At 37.8% G+C, this 20,948-nt stretch overlaps 1 protein-coding gene across 6 annotated transcripts in view; it reads right to left on the bottom strand.

Annotated features, from left to right (window-relative positions):
* Nucleotides 1-19,280, bottom strand: part of grik1a (glutamate receptor, ionotropic, kainate 1a) — a 66,765-nt gene extending 47,485 nt beyond the window's left edge. For 3 of the 6 annotated variants that reach the window (XM_055208506.2, XM_055208502.2, XM_055208507.2), the window contains exons 1-3: nucleotides 18,785-19,279; nucleotides 3,373-3,540; nucleotides 2,280-2,537 (exon numbers count right to left, since the gene is read on the bottom strand). In XM_055208506.2, coding sequence (XP_055064481.2) covers nucleotides 2,280-2,537; nucleotides 3,373-3,540; nucleotides 18,785-18,953 — 595 coding nt within the window. In that variant the 5' untranslated portion in view covers nucleotides 18,954-19,279. Of the gene's footprint in view, nucleotides 1-2,279; nucleotides 2,538-3,372; nucleotides 3,541-18,784 lie in introns of all 6 variants that reach the window. The other 3 variants (XM_055208504.2, XM_055208503.2, XM_055208505.2) reach the window with 2 other exon arrangements.
* Between the last annotated feature and the right edge of the window lie 1,668 nt (nucleotides 19,281-20,948).

Raw genomic sequence — 20,948 nt, forward strand, 5'->3', positions numbered from 1 at the left:
CTAATATTTTAAGGCATAAAGTTCTAATTAGGCAGTGCTACAATAAATGACGAAGTCATTTGTCTCGCAGTAAAGTCTCCCAAATTGGCTAATAATAATATTGTCCATTCACAGTTGTTAGAAACAGAACAGAATCCTTCAATCACAAGCAAAAGTTCAATTTCTGTGATGCACAATAACAACAAAAATGTGGAACCTAGTTTAGTTACAGGCAACACTGTTATTTGTTTTGATTTGGTTTTGGCCATATAATGATGACACACTTCCAAGCAAGTATTAGATTGTAAATCATTTTTATCAAACCCAATGATGTTACAGGAAGAAGGTACCGGTTGTACGGACATACACACTGAAAGTTCTGTGTAATTTGCTTTGCGAAAAACAGGTTGCGGTATTGTGAAATAAATTAGACTATTGTTAGCCACCCGAGCTGGTGTGATGTCTAATATTAGAAGTGTTATACTGTGGTAAATTTGGGCCGAAAATTGGGCATCTGTTCCCTGACCCCCCTAATAATTTGGATACAAATCACTGCCTGTGACTTGCACACACTGGTTCATTTGATACGCACCTTCTCTGTTAAAGCAATTCTTGACTTTTTAGAAATACTGAACCCATAGATCTCATTCAAGCACCACAACACACAGTACAAGGCCACGGACGTGATGCTACATTTCTACAATTACAATTCAAAAGATAATTCATCTGTTTTTCAATTGTATTAACATGAGTGCTTCAAATCTATCTCTAGTCACTAAGTGGTCTCTCATCTTTTTAAAAGAAATAATAAGGTTTCAGAAAAGTTAAATGTCACTTAAACTGACACACGTGCCATAAACGATGAAATACACGTCTGCAATGACCAGCAAGATGAGAACAAAACAGTTTAAATAAGATTTTTTTTACGGTAGTTTAATATTCAAGTCAATATTTGACTGATTTAACATCAAATTTCAGTCAGCACTTGGATAACCACAACCTTTAGGTTCCGAAGAGGCCAAGAGATCAAAATGTCAAATTCAAACTACGATATTGATTAGATGCTCAGTTTACAAGAAATAAACTAACAAAAGGCAAGGGCAATGTAAATCAATCCTGCTTAAAGTCAATGCTTCTGTTCTGAAACGAATGCTTTGTAACTGGTAGAGCATAGCACTAGCAACACCAAGCTCACATGTTCGAATCCCAGGGCGCTGCCATTAGGGAAATCACAACTACTTATCTAGAATTGGCTTTTGGTTGACGAGTATAAAACACAAGCTGAAACAGTGCCATGTAAAACTATAACTACACAGCTACCAGAAGAATCAATCCTTATTGAATGTCATTTAAAGGACAACACCACCGTTTTTCAATACTTTACTATGTCTCACCTCAACTTAGACGTATAAATACATACCTATCTTTTTTCAATGCGTACACTTAATCAATGTACAGCGCGTCATGCATGTGTTAGGATTTAGCCTAGCCCCATTCATTCCTTAGGATCCAAACAGGGATGAATTTAGAAGCCACCAAACACTTCCATGTTTTCCCTTTTTAAAGACACGAGTAGCTGAGTAGTTACACGAGTAAGTATGGTGGCACAAAATAAAACGTGGCCATTTTTTAAACGGATAAAAATGAGAACTATATTGTATGACGGAAGAGCACTAGTTTGCAGCACTTCGACCTCAGGCGCAATAATATTCACAGAAAGTTTGAGCGAGAGGGGGATGTAAATAAATGTTTTGTTTTGTGCCACCAAACTTACTCGTGTAACTACTTATGTAACAGTCTTTAAATAGGGAAAACATGGAAGTGTTTGGTGGCTTCTAAGAAATGAATGGGGCTAGGCTAAATGCTAACACATTCACGACGCGCTCTACAAAGATTAAGTGCACGCATTGATAAAAGATAGGTATGTATTAAATTCATCTAAGTTAGGCTAAGAACATAGTAAAATATTGAAAAAATGTGGTGTTTTCCTTTAAACGACACAGAGGGAATATTAATCTATTCCGAGAGCACAACAGCAGATTACTTTTTTGTATTCAGTTCCAATTCCCACTTATTTCAAATAAATGCTAATACATGTGAGATCAAATAAATATATGAAATTGTTTAATTTATGAGGATCTCAGTACAACGTTATGGCCTGTAGTGTCACTTTATAAAACCCTGTGAAGCATAAAGTTGTGAAGATACCACTTCAAAAAGGCTTTCGACACATTGAGACGCCTTTCAAAAATCGATCTGTAAAAATCCTATACCCTTTCTCATCCATAACAGTCACTCACCTGTGCTGTCCTCGTACACCACAGTAACAGACTTCCATTTGTAGAAAGTGACAATGTCCAGAATAGCCCTGCTTATGGAGGTGTACTCAGGGTAGAGGTTAATGTAAAAATTGTCTTTATTGTCCACAGATGGGTGTTTCCAGCGGGTCTGGATGTGTGGCACCTCTAGGGCATTGCAAATGGATTGGACGGCGCTGACGGAGGAGCTGTGAGCGGGGCCGAAGACCGCCGCAACCCCCAGGGCCAACTGGTCACATACTGAGAGAGAAAGAAAAAAGGACAGACAAGGAATGGAAAACAAGTGACATTAGACGATAAGCGGTCCTGAATTTATCACCTTATTCGTATTTAAAGGGACACTCCACTTTTTTTGAAAATATATTCATTTTCCAGCTCCCCTCCATTCCTTGTTTTGGAATCCATTCTGCTGATCTCTGGTTCTGGCGCTACCACGTTTAGCATAGCTTAGCACAATCCATTGAATCTGATTAGACCATTAGCATCGCGCTAAAAAATAACTAAAGAGTTTCGAAATTTTCTGATATTTTTCTCTCATTCAGGCGTAATAATCAAGGAATTTGCTGCTGTAACATGGCTGCAGCAGGTGTAGTGATATTACGCACTGCCCGAAAGTGGTCCCCTGCCATTGAGAGTTACTAAGGGGACTATTTTCTGCTGCTGCATAATATCATTGTGCATCCTGCAGCCATTTTACAGCAGCAAAGTCCTGGATTATTACGCCAGAATGAGAGTATAGTTCCTAGCCATATCGGCCTAAAAAATCGCAACTCTTCTGTCAATCTTAGTACACAATGTAACTACAGAAGAGTCAAGTTTTAAATAAGAAAAATATTGAAACTCTTTGGTTATTTTGTAGCGCGATGCTAATGGTCTAATCAGATTAAATGGATTGTGCTAAGCTATGCTAAAAGTGGTAGCGCTATACCCGGAGATCGGCTGAATGGATTCCAAAACAGTAAAAATCAAATGTTTAACTCTAGGGGATCTGAAAAATAAGTACATTTTCAAAAAAAGTGAAGTGTCCCTTTAATACTTGTTGTGCTAATATTTGTTGTGCTTCAAAGCCTCGTACCTCTTCGTGAGGCCTCAAAACTGTCAAAGAGATTTACTCTCTGGATGTCGTAGGTCAGCGTGGTGTTTGGCATCAAGGTTCGGTTTCGGTTAATGTTAGTAACAGCAAATTTAAAGGCGACTTCATCCATACTCACAGGTTCGTTCTCCCGCGTCTCAAAAATACCTCCTGCAACCAAAACAGAGGTAAACAACAAAAAGTCTTTCACTTACGATTAAACACTTTACTGACTAAATACACAAAAACACTTGTTTTCCTGTAGCTCAATTGGTATAGAATTTATCAAGCAGTGCAAAGGTCATGCGTTCGATACCCAAGGATTGCAATTGCACATACTGTTAAAGGGGTGGTTCAATGGTATTTCAAGCATTCTGACTTATTAACACAGTTATAGAGTTGTTTCATCATGCTAAACGTAGGCAAAGTGTCAAAAAAGCATTTGGGTGTGTTAGTATTTCTGTGCCGAATGCACTTCGTCAGGGTTCGTACAAGTTTTGGAAAGTTTTTTCGATTACAGGTCCAACTGACGTTTCAGGGGTTTTCTATACGTATCACTTCTTTATATGGGCACTTCCCCCGGAAATCCCCGCCCACCCGTCAATCAGCGGGAGACGCTACAACTTGCAAACATCTTATCACGCGACACAGCTTTGTTTAACTTCAAAACTCAACAATGGCATGAAAGAAGAAGTGTGTTTTTGGATGTAAGGAGAAGAAAGCCAGCCTTATGAAAACAATTGATATAGTTTATTATCCAGGGTAGCAGCGGAGTTTTGCGTGTGTGTTTGATGCAACCCGGTTTCCAAACCGGGTCATGAGTTGCATCCGGTAAGTAAGACTTCTGTCTTATGTTGGAAATAGTCGTGTGCATATTATATAAACAACACGAACATGTAGTGAATCATAAGTTAAAACAGTGTTGTTTATTGTTGCATGACTCATACTCGCTCCACCCGCGGTAGTAACTCTTCCTTCTTCATTTTTTCGTACGTTATCGGAAAAATTCGGTAAAGTTAATCTTTCTTTTATAAATCTGATTAAACTAAAGACTCTTCGGAGATATAAAGGATGTCATACTACTCTATAGGTACTCCAGATTAACATCAGAAATGCAGAAACAGCGTGTGTTATGTGAGCTTTAAAATGTATGATGTGAATGCATTGCAGCATTAAACCTGAAGTAAAGTCTATTTTTTATAGTAAATCTCTTTAGTAAAGATTGCTTCTAAGCAAAACACTTACATTTTTGCATTTTCTCGACGCTTGCAGTGCACTGAAGGTATACAGTTTTAATTAGCATACAGTATGTCTGCTCCACGGGAACCAACTCATGACCTTGGCATTGCTATGCTGTGTCAGTCGAATTATAGTAACGCATCTTGCAAAAGCAATGACTATTTTATGAATGCATAATCTTAATAATTCATGAAAAAGTCCAATTTAAAAAATGATCAGAAAAATTTCACGCAGGGATATACAATAGCTGCTTGCGCTTTTGAATAATTTACACTGCTATTATACGATACGCCTCTACATGTCACTACTAAGTATGTGATGTCAGTGCTAAACAGGTTATACCGGGTTATTTAGCAGTTCTCATATCATAACATAAAAAAACTCAAATGGCAGATTTAGCAGCTTAACCAGAAATTGGGCTAATTGGCTGATGCTGTGTTCGACCTTTAACTTGCCATTTTTAAATCGCCCCCTTGCAGTGAAGCTTGTTGTCGCAATTATGCGAGGTTAATCTGGATTTAGTGGCCAGCAGATAACATCGCATGCATTTCAGACAATAACCAAGATCAAAAAAAGACGGGTCACACTTAAATCATCAAAGGATCTTCAGGCTCTCTCTCAATATGTAAATCTCAACCTTGCATAAATGTCTGCACTAAGTGTGCATTTATCTTGAGAATTCTGCATGAGCATCTGGTACCAAATGTATTACTTGTAACGCCACAGTACTGGGGGCAACAAAACAGACAAATACACAAAGAACGGCGAAGATCTGTCTGGAAGACATCCACCTGAGATTGAGCTCTAATCAAAGAGCGCCAGCAAGCGGGTCTCAGCAGGATATAATGGTCCATTGATTCACCAATAAGCAGCCAACCTTCAACATTGAATGTGACAGATTGTCTCTTTAATGAAAATACTGAATGTAGATAAGAATGATTAAATAGAAATGTTAATGTGCGGAAAAAATGAGGCTCTGTGCGCCGATGCAAGGTTTAGTGAAACCAGGTTTCAGAGCTTGTTTTGGCTGAATTAAAAGGGAAAAACTTCAAGAAAAGCCAAAAAGTCCTGCTGTGGGCAACACACTTGATGTTCAGATAGTCCCTCGAGGAGAGCAAGAACTGAACGCGCCACACAGGGAGATTTAGCCTGTGAAAAACCCACTGCTTTTATACAAAGCGAGATGGCCAGGTTGGCTCCGATGGAGGGTTAGAGATGAGAACCAAGCCTCAAGCTTTTTTAGACAAGACGTGTGCACAAAGTTGATAACATTTTTTCATGGCTAATACTGAAAGGTCTATTAATGCTCGTCATCGTCCATTGCTATTCTGGAAACACCAAATCAATTCAAATTACTGTGAACCTCACAAAGGAGCAACATATATTTCATGTCTTCAACAAGAATTAGGAACCCAATCGAAAGGAAAGCATATGAAGTGGCATGTTGGGTATCTGTGTCCTTCTGACAGGCAACATAATGCTTACTTGAGCATGCTTAATGCTTTATTTCTATTCATTGGAAAACGGTACCTTGGGGACCCAAAGCATTTGCAATTCACCTCTGAGACCAGAGCTTTAATGAATGTTGATGTTTATGTCATTACATGCATTTTGCCCTTGCAATAAACATCTGGTGAGGCACATAAATTAAGCAACATTATTTCACAAATGAACAACTTTAATTTATGGACTCAACTCAAGGATTTTTTGATAAGAGGCGCTTATTATGGATTATTATAGCTCATATTTAAATGGATGGTTCAGCCAAAATTGAAAATAACCTCATGATTTACTCACCCTTAAGTCAGACGAACACAATCATAGTTATATTAGAAAATGGAAGTAAATGGTTCGTATGATTTAAAGACCAAAAAAGTCTATCAATCCTTTACAGAAGTAATCCACACGACTCAGTTACTAAAGGTCTTCTGAGGGCAATCGATTTTGTAAGACAAATATCAATATTTAAAACTTTACAAACTAAAAGTAAGCTTCCAGTTACGACCCACACATGTTCATCTCATCTCTCTCGACTCATCTCCACTACGTCTTGTACGCTATGTCCTACGCCGTAAAACCAGGACATTTTGTAATATGACTCTAATTGTGTTTGTCCCTTTAAAGGGATGTTCACCCAAAAATGAAAATAATGTCACCCTCATGTCGTTCCAAACTCGTAAGACCTCCGTTCATCTTTGGAACACAGTTTAAGATGTCAGTGTTTCCCATACATTGATTTATTTGTGGTGGCCCACCACAGAATCAATACTGGCCCCCACAAATAGAGTTTTCATGATTCTCATTTACATTTTTATTTCACTATTTAAAACAGCTTAATTCGGCTTAAAATACAATGTAATCACTGATCTATTTAAATGACTGGATTGCGCATAGAACGCTTTACGTAACAGCGTGAGGTGAAGCCAGCGCAGAGTTCGAGCCGCCATCTTGGCATACCCAACCGGCAGACTTGACTTCCATTCAAAATCATGTTTTAAATTCACCCGCTTTACAGCGTATCAGTCACGCAAGATTATTTTTAGGATATGTGTAGGTAAATTAACTGTTATTTCTGGTGTTATTTGCAATGTTTATCCTTTAATCGGGCAGGAAAAGGGATTTATAAAAAAACGTTAAGGTGAGTGTGTCTGCTGCGTTCTGTTAATGACACGGGTATAAATAAAGTTTTTTTTGACATTCAGCTATACGGTCAGCGTTGTTTCTCTAAATATAAGTTTTTGTAACTTGTAAGTTTAGATAACATAAAACCAGCAAATTATTGCATGCACATACGGTACAAAGTATGATTATTTATTTAGATTTCAGAATGAGCACGTTTGTCATTAATACTTAATATGTTGCGGTCTGTCTGCTGATCTGATACTGCAATAAAGATGAATGTATAATAACTGATTAAAAACTAAAATGTACAACTTTCAGTAAATAACTATGTACATGCTTAGGACGTTTGTGTTGTTGTACAGGGTAACTTCAGATATAAAAAAGAAGACTAGTAAAGTGATGTTTTATCATTAAAATCTGATCGCGTCCATTGATTTAATAGAATGTTTGGGTATACCAACATGGCGGCGCCGTGGCTTCACAGTTGTGACGTCATGCGCAATCCAGTCATTTATATAGATCAGTGAATGTAATACATAATACAGATCAAATACAGATACAGATCAAAGAGTAAAAGTGAAACATATTTCAGGTGCCAACACTAGATCAAACGCAAACACGACACGATGATGTCACATATATGCTAATTGGCGTGTGATGTCATCACCACCACAGTCTCCTCAAAATCCTGTGGGAAACACTGGATGTTTTATATTTAGTAGGAGAGCTTGTTGATCCTTCATTGAAAATCTATGTACCGTATACTGTCCATGCCCAGAAAGTTAATAAAAACATCATCAAAGTAGTCCATGTGACATCAGTGGGTCAGTTAGAATGTGTTGAAACTAAATCGAAAATACATTATGGTCCAAAAATAACAAAAATTATGACTTTATTCAGCATTGTCTTCTCTTCTGCGTCTGTCGGGTAGCGCATGCGCAAGACTAAAGTCACGTGACTGCAGTAATGCGGATGATTCTGTCTGTTATACTCAGACATGTTTGGAACGTTTTTTTTCTTCCAAACTTACAGCATGCGTCTCCCTCATACTGTAAACTAAGCCCGGGCACACAAAACAAAACAGCTGGGGCGCACCAGATAACACGTCAGCCGCGTCACTGCAGTTATGTCACTTTAGTCTTGCGCATGCGCTTCACAACAGACCCAAGAGAGAAGACAATGCTGAATAAAGTCATAATTTATGTTATTTTTGGGCCATAATGTATTTTCGATGCTTCAACACATTCTAACTGACCCACTGATTTCACATGGACTACTTTGATGATGTTTCTATGACCCTTCTGGACATGGACAGTATATCGTACATAAATTTTCAATAAAGGGTCAAAAAGCTCTCAGACCAAATCCAAAACATCTTAACATCTGTGTTCCGAAGATGAACTTACAAGTTTGGAACGACATGAGAGTGAGTCATTAATGACATTATTTTCATTTTTGGGTGAACTATCCCTTTAAAGGCCAATAAGAAACCAACCACTTACACTAAAACACCCTTGCAACCTAGCAACCATTTATGCAGTTTTCAGACACTAGTCAATTAACTCAAAGAATACATTTTAACAAAGTGTTTACTATAAACCCCCTGATCTTGCACCTTGCTCCAGGAGTTGTGCTATAGGAACACCAAGCCACAAACACGGCACAGTCAGGCACTTAAGAATGTCTTCAAAAGCTATAAAAATCTGGTTTAACCTGAAGTCTCACAGACAGTATCCAGAGAAAGATCTCTTTAAAGGTGGCACCGCCACCACAACAGCTGAGTACAGTCTCAGGAGATGGTTCATTTATGCAGTTCACGAAAGTTTAATGGGGAACATGTCAACCCAGACTCCAGTGGCTGACACAAATTAGGGACTACAAGGCCACCTCTTGTCGCAATTGTGATGCAATGTAAAAATAACAAGAAATTACATTGCAAATATGCTAAAGTGGCAATTCAAGTTGAAACTGCCAGCAGGAACACACAATAAAAGCAATACATTGCAAAAGATAGGAAAATATACCATTACTAGTATACAATGAAATGTTTATGATGCACTCTTTTAATTAACATTTTAGTACATTCAAACACTGTTTGTCTCTTGGTTTAACATTAGTAGCTTGTTTATAGATGTCAGGCTACTGCAGGCCTCTTATGCTGCGTTTACACCAACCGTGTTTCAGGCGTCAAAATCTCGTCTACCGCACCTAGTTTGCAGCTTGAACAGTTTTAATGCATTGGTTAACGCGGCGCGAAATTACGCCAAAGTTAAACATTTGCGCCAGCCGCAAATTCGCATCAAACGCAAAATGCACAAAAGCACCTTTCGCGCATACCGCGCCAGGCGCTCAATTCGCGCGAACTAGACATGTGCATGATGCGGAAACGCTTCTTCCATGCCGCGCCAAACGCCTCATTTGCACGGCAAGACCTCCAGACCCGCTTCAGGCCTCTACCGCGGCTGGTGTAAACGCAGCATTAAGCAGCGTTCACACTGTCAGAGACACACTAGACTTTAGAGGAGGGGTGCATGATTTTTGAAACACACTTGTAGCCAGTCAGCAGTAAGGGGCGTGTCTACTAACCGACATCATTGCCTGGGTTGCGTTTGTGTGGGGCGGGTCTATCAAAAGAAGGTCCAGATTCTATTGGGGTAGGGGCGTGTTTGTTTAGGTGATTTCAAATATCAACATTGGCTTTTAGAGATCATGCGCCTTTAAGCATGCAAATATTTTTTGGATGTAGCTGCAAATATGGACAGGGAACGCTTGACGCCCATGATGTACTGATTTTCTACTGGTCACGTCTTCACGTAATACGATTTCATCAGACTTCAACTTTGGTACGCAGTGTAATGCAAAATATCTTTCCACATGCTTGTGTTTTTGTTGGGTAGAAATATTTGCTTTAGTTTTTGTCAGCATTAATATTCTGTACACATGAACAGTAAGAGTGCAGAGGTTGAGCGGTTTTTAAATTCAAATTGAAGAAAATTAGCTGAATTATGGGTAATTGTTGCCATTCCCAGTCTGTGCCCCTGGATTTATCTTTTCACTTTTTAGCTCACAGAGTCTTCCTTTCTCCTTCTCACCCATTTATTTATTCTTACTTTCCCCCGGAACGGAATGATAAAAGAGTTGGCCTTTTCATTCGTACAATGGTAGCTTAAGGAAAGAATATAAAGGAGTAGTTTTTTTTTTTTGCTAAAAGCTGTAATATATACCCTGGAAAAGCATGCTTGCAATTACAGTCACTTTCTACATTTCTCAGCTTTTCAACATTTGACAAAAAATGAACATCTCAAAAGCGTTGTCTCAACCACTTAAGCTTTACAAAGACAAGTTCAGTCATATTGCTCGCCTGTAAGTATCAAATTTTTCCTCAAATAATCAAATCAATAACCTTAAATAATTGAACCTTCATGTCAGAAGATGGAAGTGAAAATGACACAACATGTTTTAGTGTTGATATAACTCACAAATGGTTGAACACATATCAGGTTTAGTGATGTAAAAATCTTTTGTGAGTTTTATAAGATGTATAACCTGTTTTTTTACCTGTACGCGAACGCACGGTCAAATGCACAGCCTTGCAAGGGTATAGTTTATTTGACTCATAGGTATACACATTCGCTCAACACATGCGCATTGCGACAAAATGCAATGCATCTCCTGGTCTCCATACACGGCTATGTACCATAGACTGTAAAAAAGATGGACGACGCGATTGTAATGAATTGAAGCCAAAAATATCTGATCATGGGTGCTGCCATGTTACATAAAAACGTCAGTCCGTGGAGCCAGAAGCGGAGCCCAAACATTTGCCCACCCAATTCAACCACACCAATCATAACAATACACCCCGTTCTATTGCATCAAATTACTAGCTAAAAAAAAACTAATCACAAAAATGAACAATTGAACATATATCAGCGTGATAACAACTACCTTAAAGGACCAAAACCATCTTTCGGACAATTTTATTGGATGTAAAATTTATTTTTTTATTTAGAGTCGCGTTCGTTTGCATGGAGAGGGCGGGGTTTATGACTTGTACTGCAGCCAGCCACCAGGAGGCGATCAAAGAGCCAGCGGCTTTACTTTTTAAGATGTATGAGGCACACTCGCTATATGATATTTTATTAACGTAGTTCAGGTAAAACATGTTAAAATAAGCTACTCAAGTGTCACCGGCTGTTTACAATCAGTAATCAACATATCTACCCAATCGGTACAAAGGCAAGCCCATATATAATCAACAGTCAAACTCACCTAAGGATTCTCTACAGTCTTCAGAATCCCTCCACCACCCTGTCTCCTATCACTTACCAGTTTACTTATTAAACCAAGGGGGAATACTCTGCATTTGGGCCAATTACCAAGCTCATAGCCATCTCCCCGGACAGCACGCGAAATACGTTTACCAATTTAAAGGCTCTCTAAGCGAATAATGTGCGACATCACTTCCTGTTGATGTTTGAACTGTTTTCAAACAAACGGAGCGTAGCTAACGCCCCCTTCTCCCTCTCCCGTCCGTGCTTTCATGAACGCGCCCAACCCCCACCCCCAAATCCTTCTTGTCGTTTATTGGCTGAAACACTTTGTTATGTTTTGTTGAGGTTTGACCACTATGTTGATATTGCCGTTTGTCGAGCCTGAGCTGTCTACAGAGATCGCGTTTTTTTACAGTTTGATCAGCGGACAGGCAGCAAGCAGATAGTGAGGAGATGTTTGCTGTATGTAAAAAAAAAATTTATGGTCTAAAACGCGTCAATTCGCTTAGAGCGCCTTTAATCTATTCAAATTATTTGTAAGTGTGAACTCGTGAAGTATGCATGGTTTCAAAAATCCGGTGGTGCACGTACAGTACATGCGCACTCTTCTGATGACGAAAATTGGACCATCGCGTATGCGTAAAAAGTGTATCATGCTTTGGCATTTAGCCTGAGAGAAAAGTCCACAGAGGACTGCATTCCACAAAATAATGAGTTAAAATGAGAAAAATATTGTTAATTTCAGGAAATGCTCATTTCGATGTCAGAATCCGGTGTGGTATATCTGACAGGTTTAATACAACATCATCAACCAACCGAATCTAGCCCAATGATCCGAGCAAGAATAAACCATAAGAATAAACTGAATACAACTTCAACTTCAACAGTTTATGAAAACAAACATTCAGCGGAGGGCATAACATGGCTGATGATTAACTGAATGCACTCTCAATTGATTAAAAGAAATATTTAATGCCGATGATGAGTTTCATCTTGCATCCACTCATTGTAATTCTTCAAATCCGGCTGAGACAAAGTACAATAAATCATATGGAGTTACAGATAAATAGCTTTGTCTTATGAAACCTTTTCCATCATAAACATTCAGGACACAACATCAATACACACGTCTTCTAGACACACGATTCAAGATTAATCACCAAAGTCACAAGTCTAGAAACTTTTATTATGTGCATGGTGATACACAAGCACAAACCTGCAATACAGTACAGGGTCATTCGTTTTGGACACGATATCTTTTCTTTCTGTCCCCGTCTATGATGAATTCCACACACTATTTATAAAGACATCACAATGATTTCTGCAAACATGCAGGCCAAATGCATCATCCAAAAAAAACTTTCTCTCTCATTCAAATTCATGAACTCTTGTTCAAACACATCCCTTCTGACAACACACGAAAACAACAAAGGGGATCAGAAGCCAGCATGCATACTAATGCCCACTTCACCACAAAGAAAGTTCTATTGTCCGCTGTAATGAAACATTTTGATTTTATTATTATATTACATTTTAGATACGGACGTCTACCAAATGCATAAATGTTAATGTCTTATGAAAATCATTTTAATATGTATTAAATGTTTTTTTTTGTATAAATTTTTTGTTACTTCAAGCTCAGGCAGGCTTAATTAAAGTATGATGTAAATAATAGAATAAAAACAGAATTATTCGTTCAAAAACATCCACTGGGGCTTGGAAACCAGGCTCTGATGTTCCCTAATTCACCGTATCTATAGAGAGATGGGGAAATTCTGCTGACGGTCAAAGTGCAAAGCATTTCACAGTCCTGAACATCCATCTAAGGCCATGCGGATCCAAATCTAAAAGGATTAATTTCCCCTCATGGCCTGTTTAATACTTCCACCAGCACTGCATATTGCTTCACAGTCAACACTGCAACATTTCAGGAGTGAAATAAGCTGATGGGGTTCCTAACAAAATATTTTTTAAGATTTTGAAATAACAGTAATTCAAGCAGAAGGCAGAAAAATATCTGTTGATTGTCCTCTCTTCACTTTTGGACCAAAGCTAACACTAACCAGATTACTGTCATGCTGTCAAATAATAAGTGCCAATGTAATAAATGGCATCAACAGGCACTCTTGGACACATTAACATTTTAATATTCCTGTAGAGAGGTAAACAGGTTCTGCTTATTTGGTTTTCTTGAAGTCTTTATTTGATCCAATCATAAATTGCTAATATTAAAACACGTGTTGTATTTCCTATTGACAATACAACTTATAATGAAAAAATAAAGCAAATCTTGTTCTTTATTATTCCCATTTCTTATTATTCATATCCAGATGCATTGTAGATGAAATCCACAATGCCATAAAATAACAATTTTTGGCTGAATGGTACCATAAAAACCTGTAACATCTGAACATTTTGGCACATATATGGGTAATTCTTGCGAAATTAGATTTATGAGGTGTTAAGAAACATTTTGATAAAAAGTAAATGCAAACTAAGGGTATCAAAATAAGAAACATATAGTTACAAACATCTCTTCACGTACTATTTTGAACATGATTTCAAAAGACATCATACAAACCAATTTTGTTGTTTTTTCCACATTTAGGGGAAAATTTTCATTACCGCAACATGTCCATGACTGGATTTGGGTTCTTTGACATGGAAATATTTATAATTAAAAAATCTTTAAAAAAAAATAAAAAGCTTCAGTGCATGTTATACTATAAACATTTACAGTAAAGAAACATGTGGTATTTGGTGATCATTGCTAAATGTAGAGAAAATAATAAGGAATATAAATGTGTCCAAGAAAAATGTTCTCATCCTCCGCAACAATTTTCAATCATTGTTTAAGCCCTCAATGAACTAACATTTTCAAAAAAAAAATTTGTTCGGAGGGACATAATTGACTGTGACACTCAAGATGGCTACCAGGTAAGCAGTTATTATTTTTTCTCTCCTGATAAAAATTTTAATTTTGTTTGTCATAGTACCAAGACAACTTTTTAGTTCTCATTACCGAAACATGAGTTTGTAAATTCAAATATTTAATGTAATATCATGTTGCGGTAATGATAATTTTTGATAATGATAATCTAAAAAAGTTAAATAATTCTATAGGAAAATTTTTTTAAATCCTCTAAAAATAATGGTTATAGTAAGTTCAGACCTTAATCTTATATGTGCAAAAAAAAATTGTCTTTAAGTTTTTTTTTTTTATTCTGATGCTGGACACAGATTTCGTGAGAATGGACACTGGATTTCGTGAGAATAACCCATATGATAGCACTAAGGCATTTTCATATTAAATTATTATTAATTTGTTTTCAACTGAAGAAAGGAAGTCAGATGTGAGCTTTAACATCTTGGGACTTACAGTATATATTTACATTAAGTAATGGATATTTTTTTAAAGACAACTTTTGTTTTTAGCCAAAGAAGTGAGGGTAAATAAATATGAGATTATTTTCATTTTGGGGTGGCCTATTACTTTCCATCTTTAATGATGTAAGTTTTAGATGGCGAATGGCGTACTGCAAAGTGGACTGACAGATGGATTCACCTGTATGAGAGCACAGCACGGATGGTGGCCCACCATCTCTCCAGCCTCCTTAATAGCAGACATGAAACGTCCAGATTTACGTGTATGTGCGAGCCTGCGTGCTTATCTAATAAAATGATTCATTGCATGTCTATTTTTAAGACAGATCACTGTGTATCCAAGAGGACAGGACATCTGTAAACCTACAACATCTGATAAAGCTTGACAAATGTCTCCGATAAAGAGGCTCCACACATGCTGCGTTCTAAGCAGGGAAAAGAATTGATAAAATAGCTGTGCAATCGATGGGGCAGTCAGGAGGTTACATTGTGGGAGAAACCACTCTTTCATTCTGCTCAATACCCATATACACATCCAAGCCAGGGCACAAACTATAGTGCAAGAAAACGTTTGAATTACCAAGAAATACCTAAACGTCTGCAGTGATTAATCAAAATGGTACAATTGTAGACAAAAACTTTTACATTAAAACTGCTGGAGTTAAGACTTCCCAGGGGAGGCCACAAAAGTGAATGAACCCTTGAACCCTTTAATAGTTTATTTACAATCTCTTTCAGAAGCAACAACCTCCAAAAAACGTTCCCATACTGTAGCTGCTTACCTGCACAACATTCTGTTTCAGTCCATTAATGTTTCCACTCAGTTTTTTTTGATTGCACAGCATGCATTAGGTCATGTCACAACATCTTAATTGGGTTAAGGGAATAGTTCATCAAAATATGAAAATGTATAATTTACGAGATAACTCGTCAATTAAAGGCGGAGTCCACGATGTTTGAAAAACGCTTTGGAAAAGGAGACAGGCCGACTACCAAAACACACTTATAGCCAATCAGCAGTAAGGAGCGTGTCTACTAACCGACATCCTTGCCGGGTTGCGTATGTGTGGGGCGGGTCTATCAACAGAAGGTCCAGATTCTATTGGGGTAGGGGCGTGGTTGTTTAGGTGATTTCAAATATCAACATTGGCTTTCAAACATCGTGGACTCCGCCTTTAAGAGAAAACGCTTCCCTGCCAATGACTAGAATTTCCGGCTTTCCGCAATACCCCTTTAATTTAACTTATACAACCTGGAAGTAGCGCCTCGCATGAAAGAGAAAGAAATCTGTGTATGTTCTTTCATTTGATATATTGTTTGCTTATATATGTGAAGAAGAACATTTTCTGGAAGGCTATAAACTTTGGTGAAAATCATGAAAAATGCTGGCGCTGGCTGGCAACTTTTTTTAAACGCTGGTGGGGAAAGAGTTAAAAGTAATCAGTTATTGCAAACTATTGCAATATTCATACTGCCATATGCACATCTGTGATATTTTGCCAAAACACTCCCTAGCAGCCAAAGAGAGTACCCTAGCATCTGTTTAGCAAACCCTATATCTCTGCATCAGAACATCGTAGAGACACAGGGGTGGGCTCGTTTCACTTGTGGCTTGGAGTATAATAATTGATGAATGCTAATTTATTCCCTAGCAACCAAAGAGAGTACCCTAGCATCCATTTAGCAAAACCTATATCCCTGCATCTGAACATTATTGAGACACGTGGTGGTAGGGCCCTATAATTTCCGTGATCATGGAATCGCAGGCAGAATTGCGGAATTGGCAAATTAACACAGAATCTAGTGTTAACGCGGAATTTCATGGAATTTTACATATTTTGAATAAAATTCTGTTTTTGTGTATGTCTGGGGAAAGCAAATCTGGGCAACACACCCCCTCCCGTCATTTCAGACCCCCTCCAAAACACTGAAACCATGGCGAAGCAGCTTTCCACGACTTTGCTTTCGTCAGTAAAAAAATTAAGAAATTTGACGCCTAGCAATCAGTTCCGAGCAATTCCCACATGACTTTTATGTGACTGGAGAACTGTTATTTTGTAATTTTTAAGTGCATGTATCTTTTCGCAAAGATACATTCACTCTCTCATCCACGTCTCTCTCAGTGCACCTCTCTCACGTGCACGCGCTCTCGGATCTGTCCGAAGTCCGAACACAAATCCTCCGTGTATTTGTTCAGTTTTATGCTTTTCAAGCAGGCTGTGGCAAACTATTCCTCGCGTTTAAAATATAATTATCTGCATCGTGGCACCGATCTCCGTCTCTCTTTCGCTCGCACGTGCAGAGAGCTGCGCGCTCATGTTGTCCGAAGTCAGATCACTAAGTAATAATCCTGTGAATGTTTGTAAAGTTATATGCATTTCAAGCGATTTTTGCAAAAATTAAAACAGACAAAATGGAATTTGGGAGAAAAATAAAACGGAATTTGGGGAAAAAATAAAACAGATTTTATAGGGCCCTACCCAGATAGCAAAAAATATCCGCATGGCTTCTTTATGCCGCCAGCCCCAAGCTGTCGGCTATAGGTGCGTCCCGCTGGCGGGGATTAAACTTTTGCAGCCGAATACGTCACTCCCATTTGTTGTGAGATGCCCGACTGCTTAATTTATGCTTAACTTTTAAAAAGCGGCTGCCGCCGGCGGTCCGCCATCAGACCTGTTTGCGATTATGCCCTTATGACGCTTACTGCCTCCAGAGCACCGCCGGTGGTCCGCTGACTCATTGCTATCTGGGTAGAGTGGGCTTGTTTCACTTGTAGCTTGGAGTATATTAATAATTGATTGATGCCAATTTATTCCCTTGCAACCGTTTAGCAAGACCTATATCTCTTCATCAGAACATTCAACAGACATGGGGGTGGGCTTTTTTGACTCATTTAGCATTATATTAACATTTTGTGTTCTGACTTTACATTTTCTTCAGAAAATCTTGTTTCTAAAAATATTCAAAATTCAACCATAGTATAATCTTAAATGGGGTTAGACATCGCAATGCTTTTAAAAGCACATACGTCCATCACTGACGTAACATATTTTAAGTAAAATAGTAATCGTTTTCTTTTACAAACATATTGTTTAGCTTTAGTAGTCACATATCAACCGACTGTAGTAATTTGGATTATTTTAATAAAGGATGTATGTGATTTTTGGAGCATGAAACTTTTTAATATATAATTAGTTTGTGTTCAAATGAAGAAAGGAAGCCATATGAATTCAGGGATTGCATGAATAAGTTTGCTGCACCAATAATTGCAAATATTTAGAAAAAAATGAAATACTGTAAGTGTTTTCCAAATAGATGGTGTACAATCTATCCAACAGAAGCAATAAGCCAGGCTTTCTGTCGCAACTGAAGTCTTGTCTTTTGGAGAGGAACATCAAATCATGTCTTGGTTAGGAAAGAGGATTAATGTAGGTTGTTAAAACTGCTTTGGGGATTTACTGTGATGCTAAAATCAGACAGTAGCAATCATCAGACTGTACTGTCCTATCTCAAGCTTTCTCTCAATAACACACAGATGAAGAGAGTGAATGACAATCTCTCAAAGTCGAATCACAGTGATGATGACGTTGAGCTTAATAAGAAATTAGATTGTTTGCATTCAAGATGAGCCTAGTTAACTAAGAAAAGCCCATAAAGATATTTGTAATTTGTACAATTTTTTTCAGCAGGGTATAAGGATATACAATAACATGCACATGATGCATTCCTAAGAAAAAAATCTTGTTAATAACATAATGACCATTTATAGGACAACAGTAGATCAAGGAACACGTGCCTGTCCACAAAAAATGCAAGTAACCTGAAGAATCAAAGTTTATGAATTTAGGAGCGAAATAAAGTAAAAAAAAAGAGAAAGAATAATGACAATTACTTACCAATTCTCATGACTTGCTGGTCACTACGGTAAAACTTTGACATCAAGTATAAAAGGAAAAATAACAGTCGTTTGCGCTTCTCCATGGCGCCGTAATCACAACAGGTAAAAAACAAGAAACTTCCTGTCATAACACTGAATTGAGGCGCGTGCCACTCCTCAGCCTCCATTCATTTCCCATTGCGCACTATTGTGAGGATTTCTCGATAAAAATCCCCGAAGTGTTCAAGGAGCACCAGGTAAGACTTTGGTCGTTGTCGTCTGCTCATCGTTTGAAAGTCTGTGTTGCGCGCCGCGCGCGAGCCGCGAGGATGGTGAACGCGCGTGCCACTGACATACCCATCATCCAGACGGAGGATTAAACCAAAATCTGCTCTGCTTTCTTCCACTTGTTTCTTCAGTGCTCACAGACTTTGCATGTTTGTTACTTTATTGAGCTGCAGTACTACTAGTCAGAATTATTTTAACAGAATTGACCATAATCATAACGCATTTCTGACTCGTGATACCCAGATATTAAATTACTGTATGAAAAACAATACCTAGACTTATATAAGATGAGGTAAAGTTAGGTAAATGTTGTCATTTGAACTTAGAAAGTTGTGTATTACGTTTCAAAATGTACGCAAAGAGATTCGCGTTACTTGGATTTGCGAACGAATCGTTCACTTGAATCAAGACTCGGTCGAACCGATTCGTTTCTCAATCAAGGGATTTCACGCGATGTTTAGCAAACAATTAGATAACATATTTTTATTTTTTATTATTATTTTTATTTTTATTATTGCTATTAACTTTAATAATAGACTTTATTTTACAACAATGCGTTATTATTTACTTATATTTGCGTATTGTTTGTTACAGTGTTTAACTGTAATTTATATAACCTATAAAAAATGTGATTGACAGCATTACTACAAAAATTTAACGTAAAGGGGACTGCTGGAAACGTTTGAATGACGACTCGGTTATAAATTGTTTTTGACCGGTTCATTTATTCGAACCGTCTGAACGAACTTCTAAAAAGTGAATGATACAGCCTGATTTTCGACAAACTGTGGAAGATATCGACACCTGTTGGACAAATCCCCTAACAGCAATGGTAGCAGTACATGTTTTTTGTTTGCCTATATTAGACACACCAGGCTGCCCAGTATAATGAGAATTAAATTATAAATGCATTAATAACGTGATACACGTTCTTTCTGCATATCAATGAGCTAAAAAATACAGTTCCTACTTATCAACCAATACATGATGTTTTGTCCTATTTTGTAATGCATGCATTTATGCCTTTGTCTTGGCAGTATATCCAAACTGAAGATACTGTGGCTGGAGGAGGTCTCGGTGATGCTGGTTTCCACTTCTGCCCTCTGGATGAGACCAGACCAGCACTGCAACAACCTGGCCATGCATAGCAAACATAAGGCCAGCCAGCCCACAAACAGAGCCTCCCTCATGTGAAATTGAGCTCAGATCACGATTGGCATGCATGATGTTGAGTGCCATCCAGGACACAGGGATAAGGTTAGTGAGTGAACCAAACAGATGAAAAAACACACTGCTCTAATCAGGAAGTGTCTGGCACTGTCAGAATGGATGCACTGAATGGCCGCAAGTGAACTGATCCATGCAACTGGCAGAACCAAAGAGAGAGTTAGAAAGTAACACACTGACCACAGGGCTGGATCTGAATAGGCTTTGCATGATAATGAACTGGCATTTTGGATAAAATAACATTTATATAGTCCTTCCTATTCCTATTCTACAAAGTCATCTCTATTGTTTAGAACCTTAACCGTGATTTTTTTATGGTTTAATAATCATGTCAGATCTCATGATGAAGTCTAGAATAGATGCCAAGTTAATGTTTGTTACAATCTTCAGAGCTTATGACATAATGCACAATCACGTCCTCATTCAAGTGCATCCATTGACTGATTTATGATTTATTATTCATTACTATTAACTATTCAGCAGGCAGCTGTAGGCAAAATAAATGTAAATTGCATTTTATGCTTTGCATTTAAAATGTAAAAAAATAACCAAAACTTAATATATCAAACCATGCACAATTCATAATGGATATTAATATTAAAATCAAATCAGGTGCATTGCATCATACATAAATAATGCATAGATATTTACTCAAGTAGATGTTCATC

The sequence above is a fragment of the Misgurnus anguillicaudatus genome, chromosome 12 (assembly GCF_027580225.2).
Source record: "Misgurnus anguillicaudatus chromosome 12, ASM2758022v2, whole genome shotgun sequence".
Classification (NCBI taxonomy): Eukaryota; Metazoa; Chordata; class Actinopteri; order Cypriniformes; family Cobitidae; genus Misgurnus; species Misgurnus anguillicaudatus.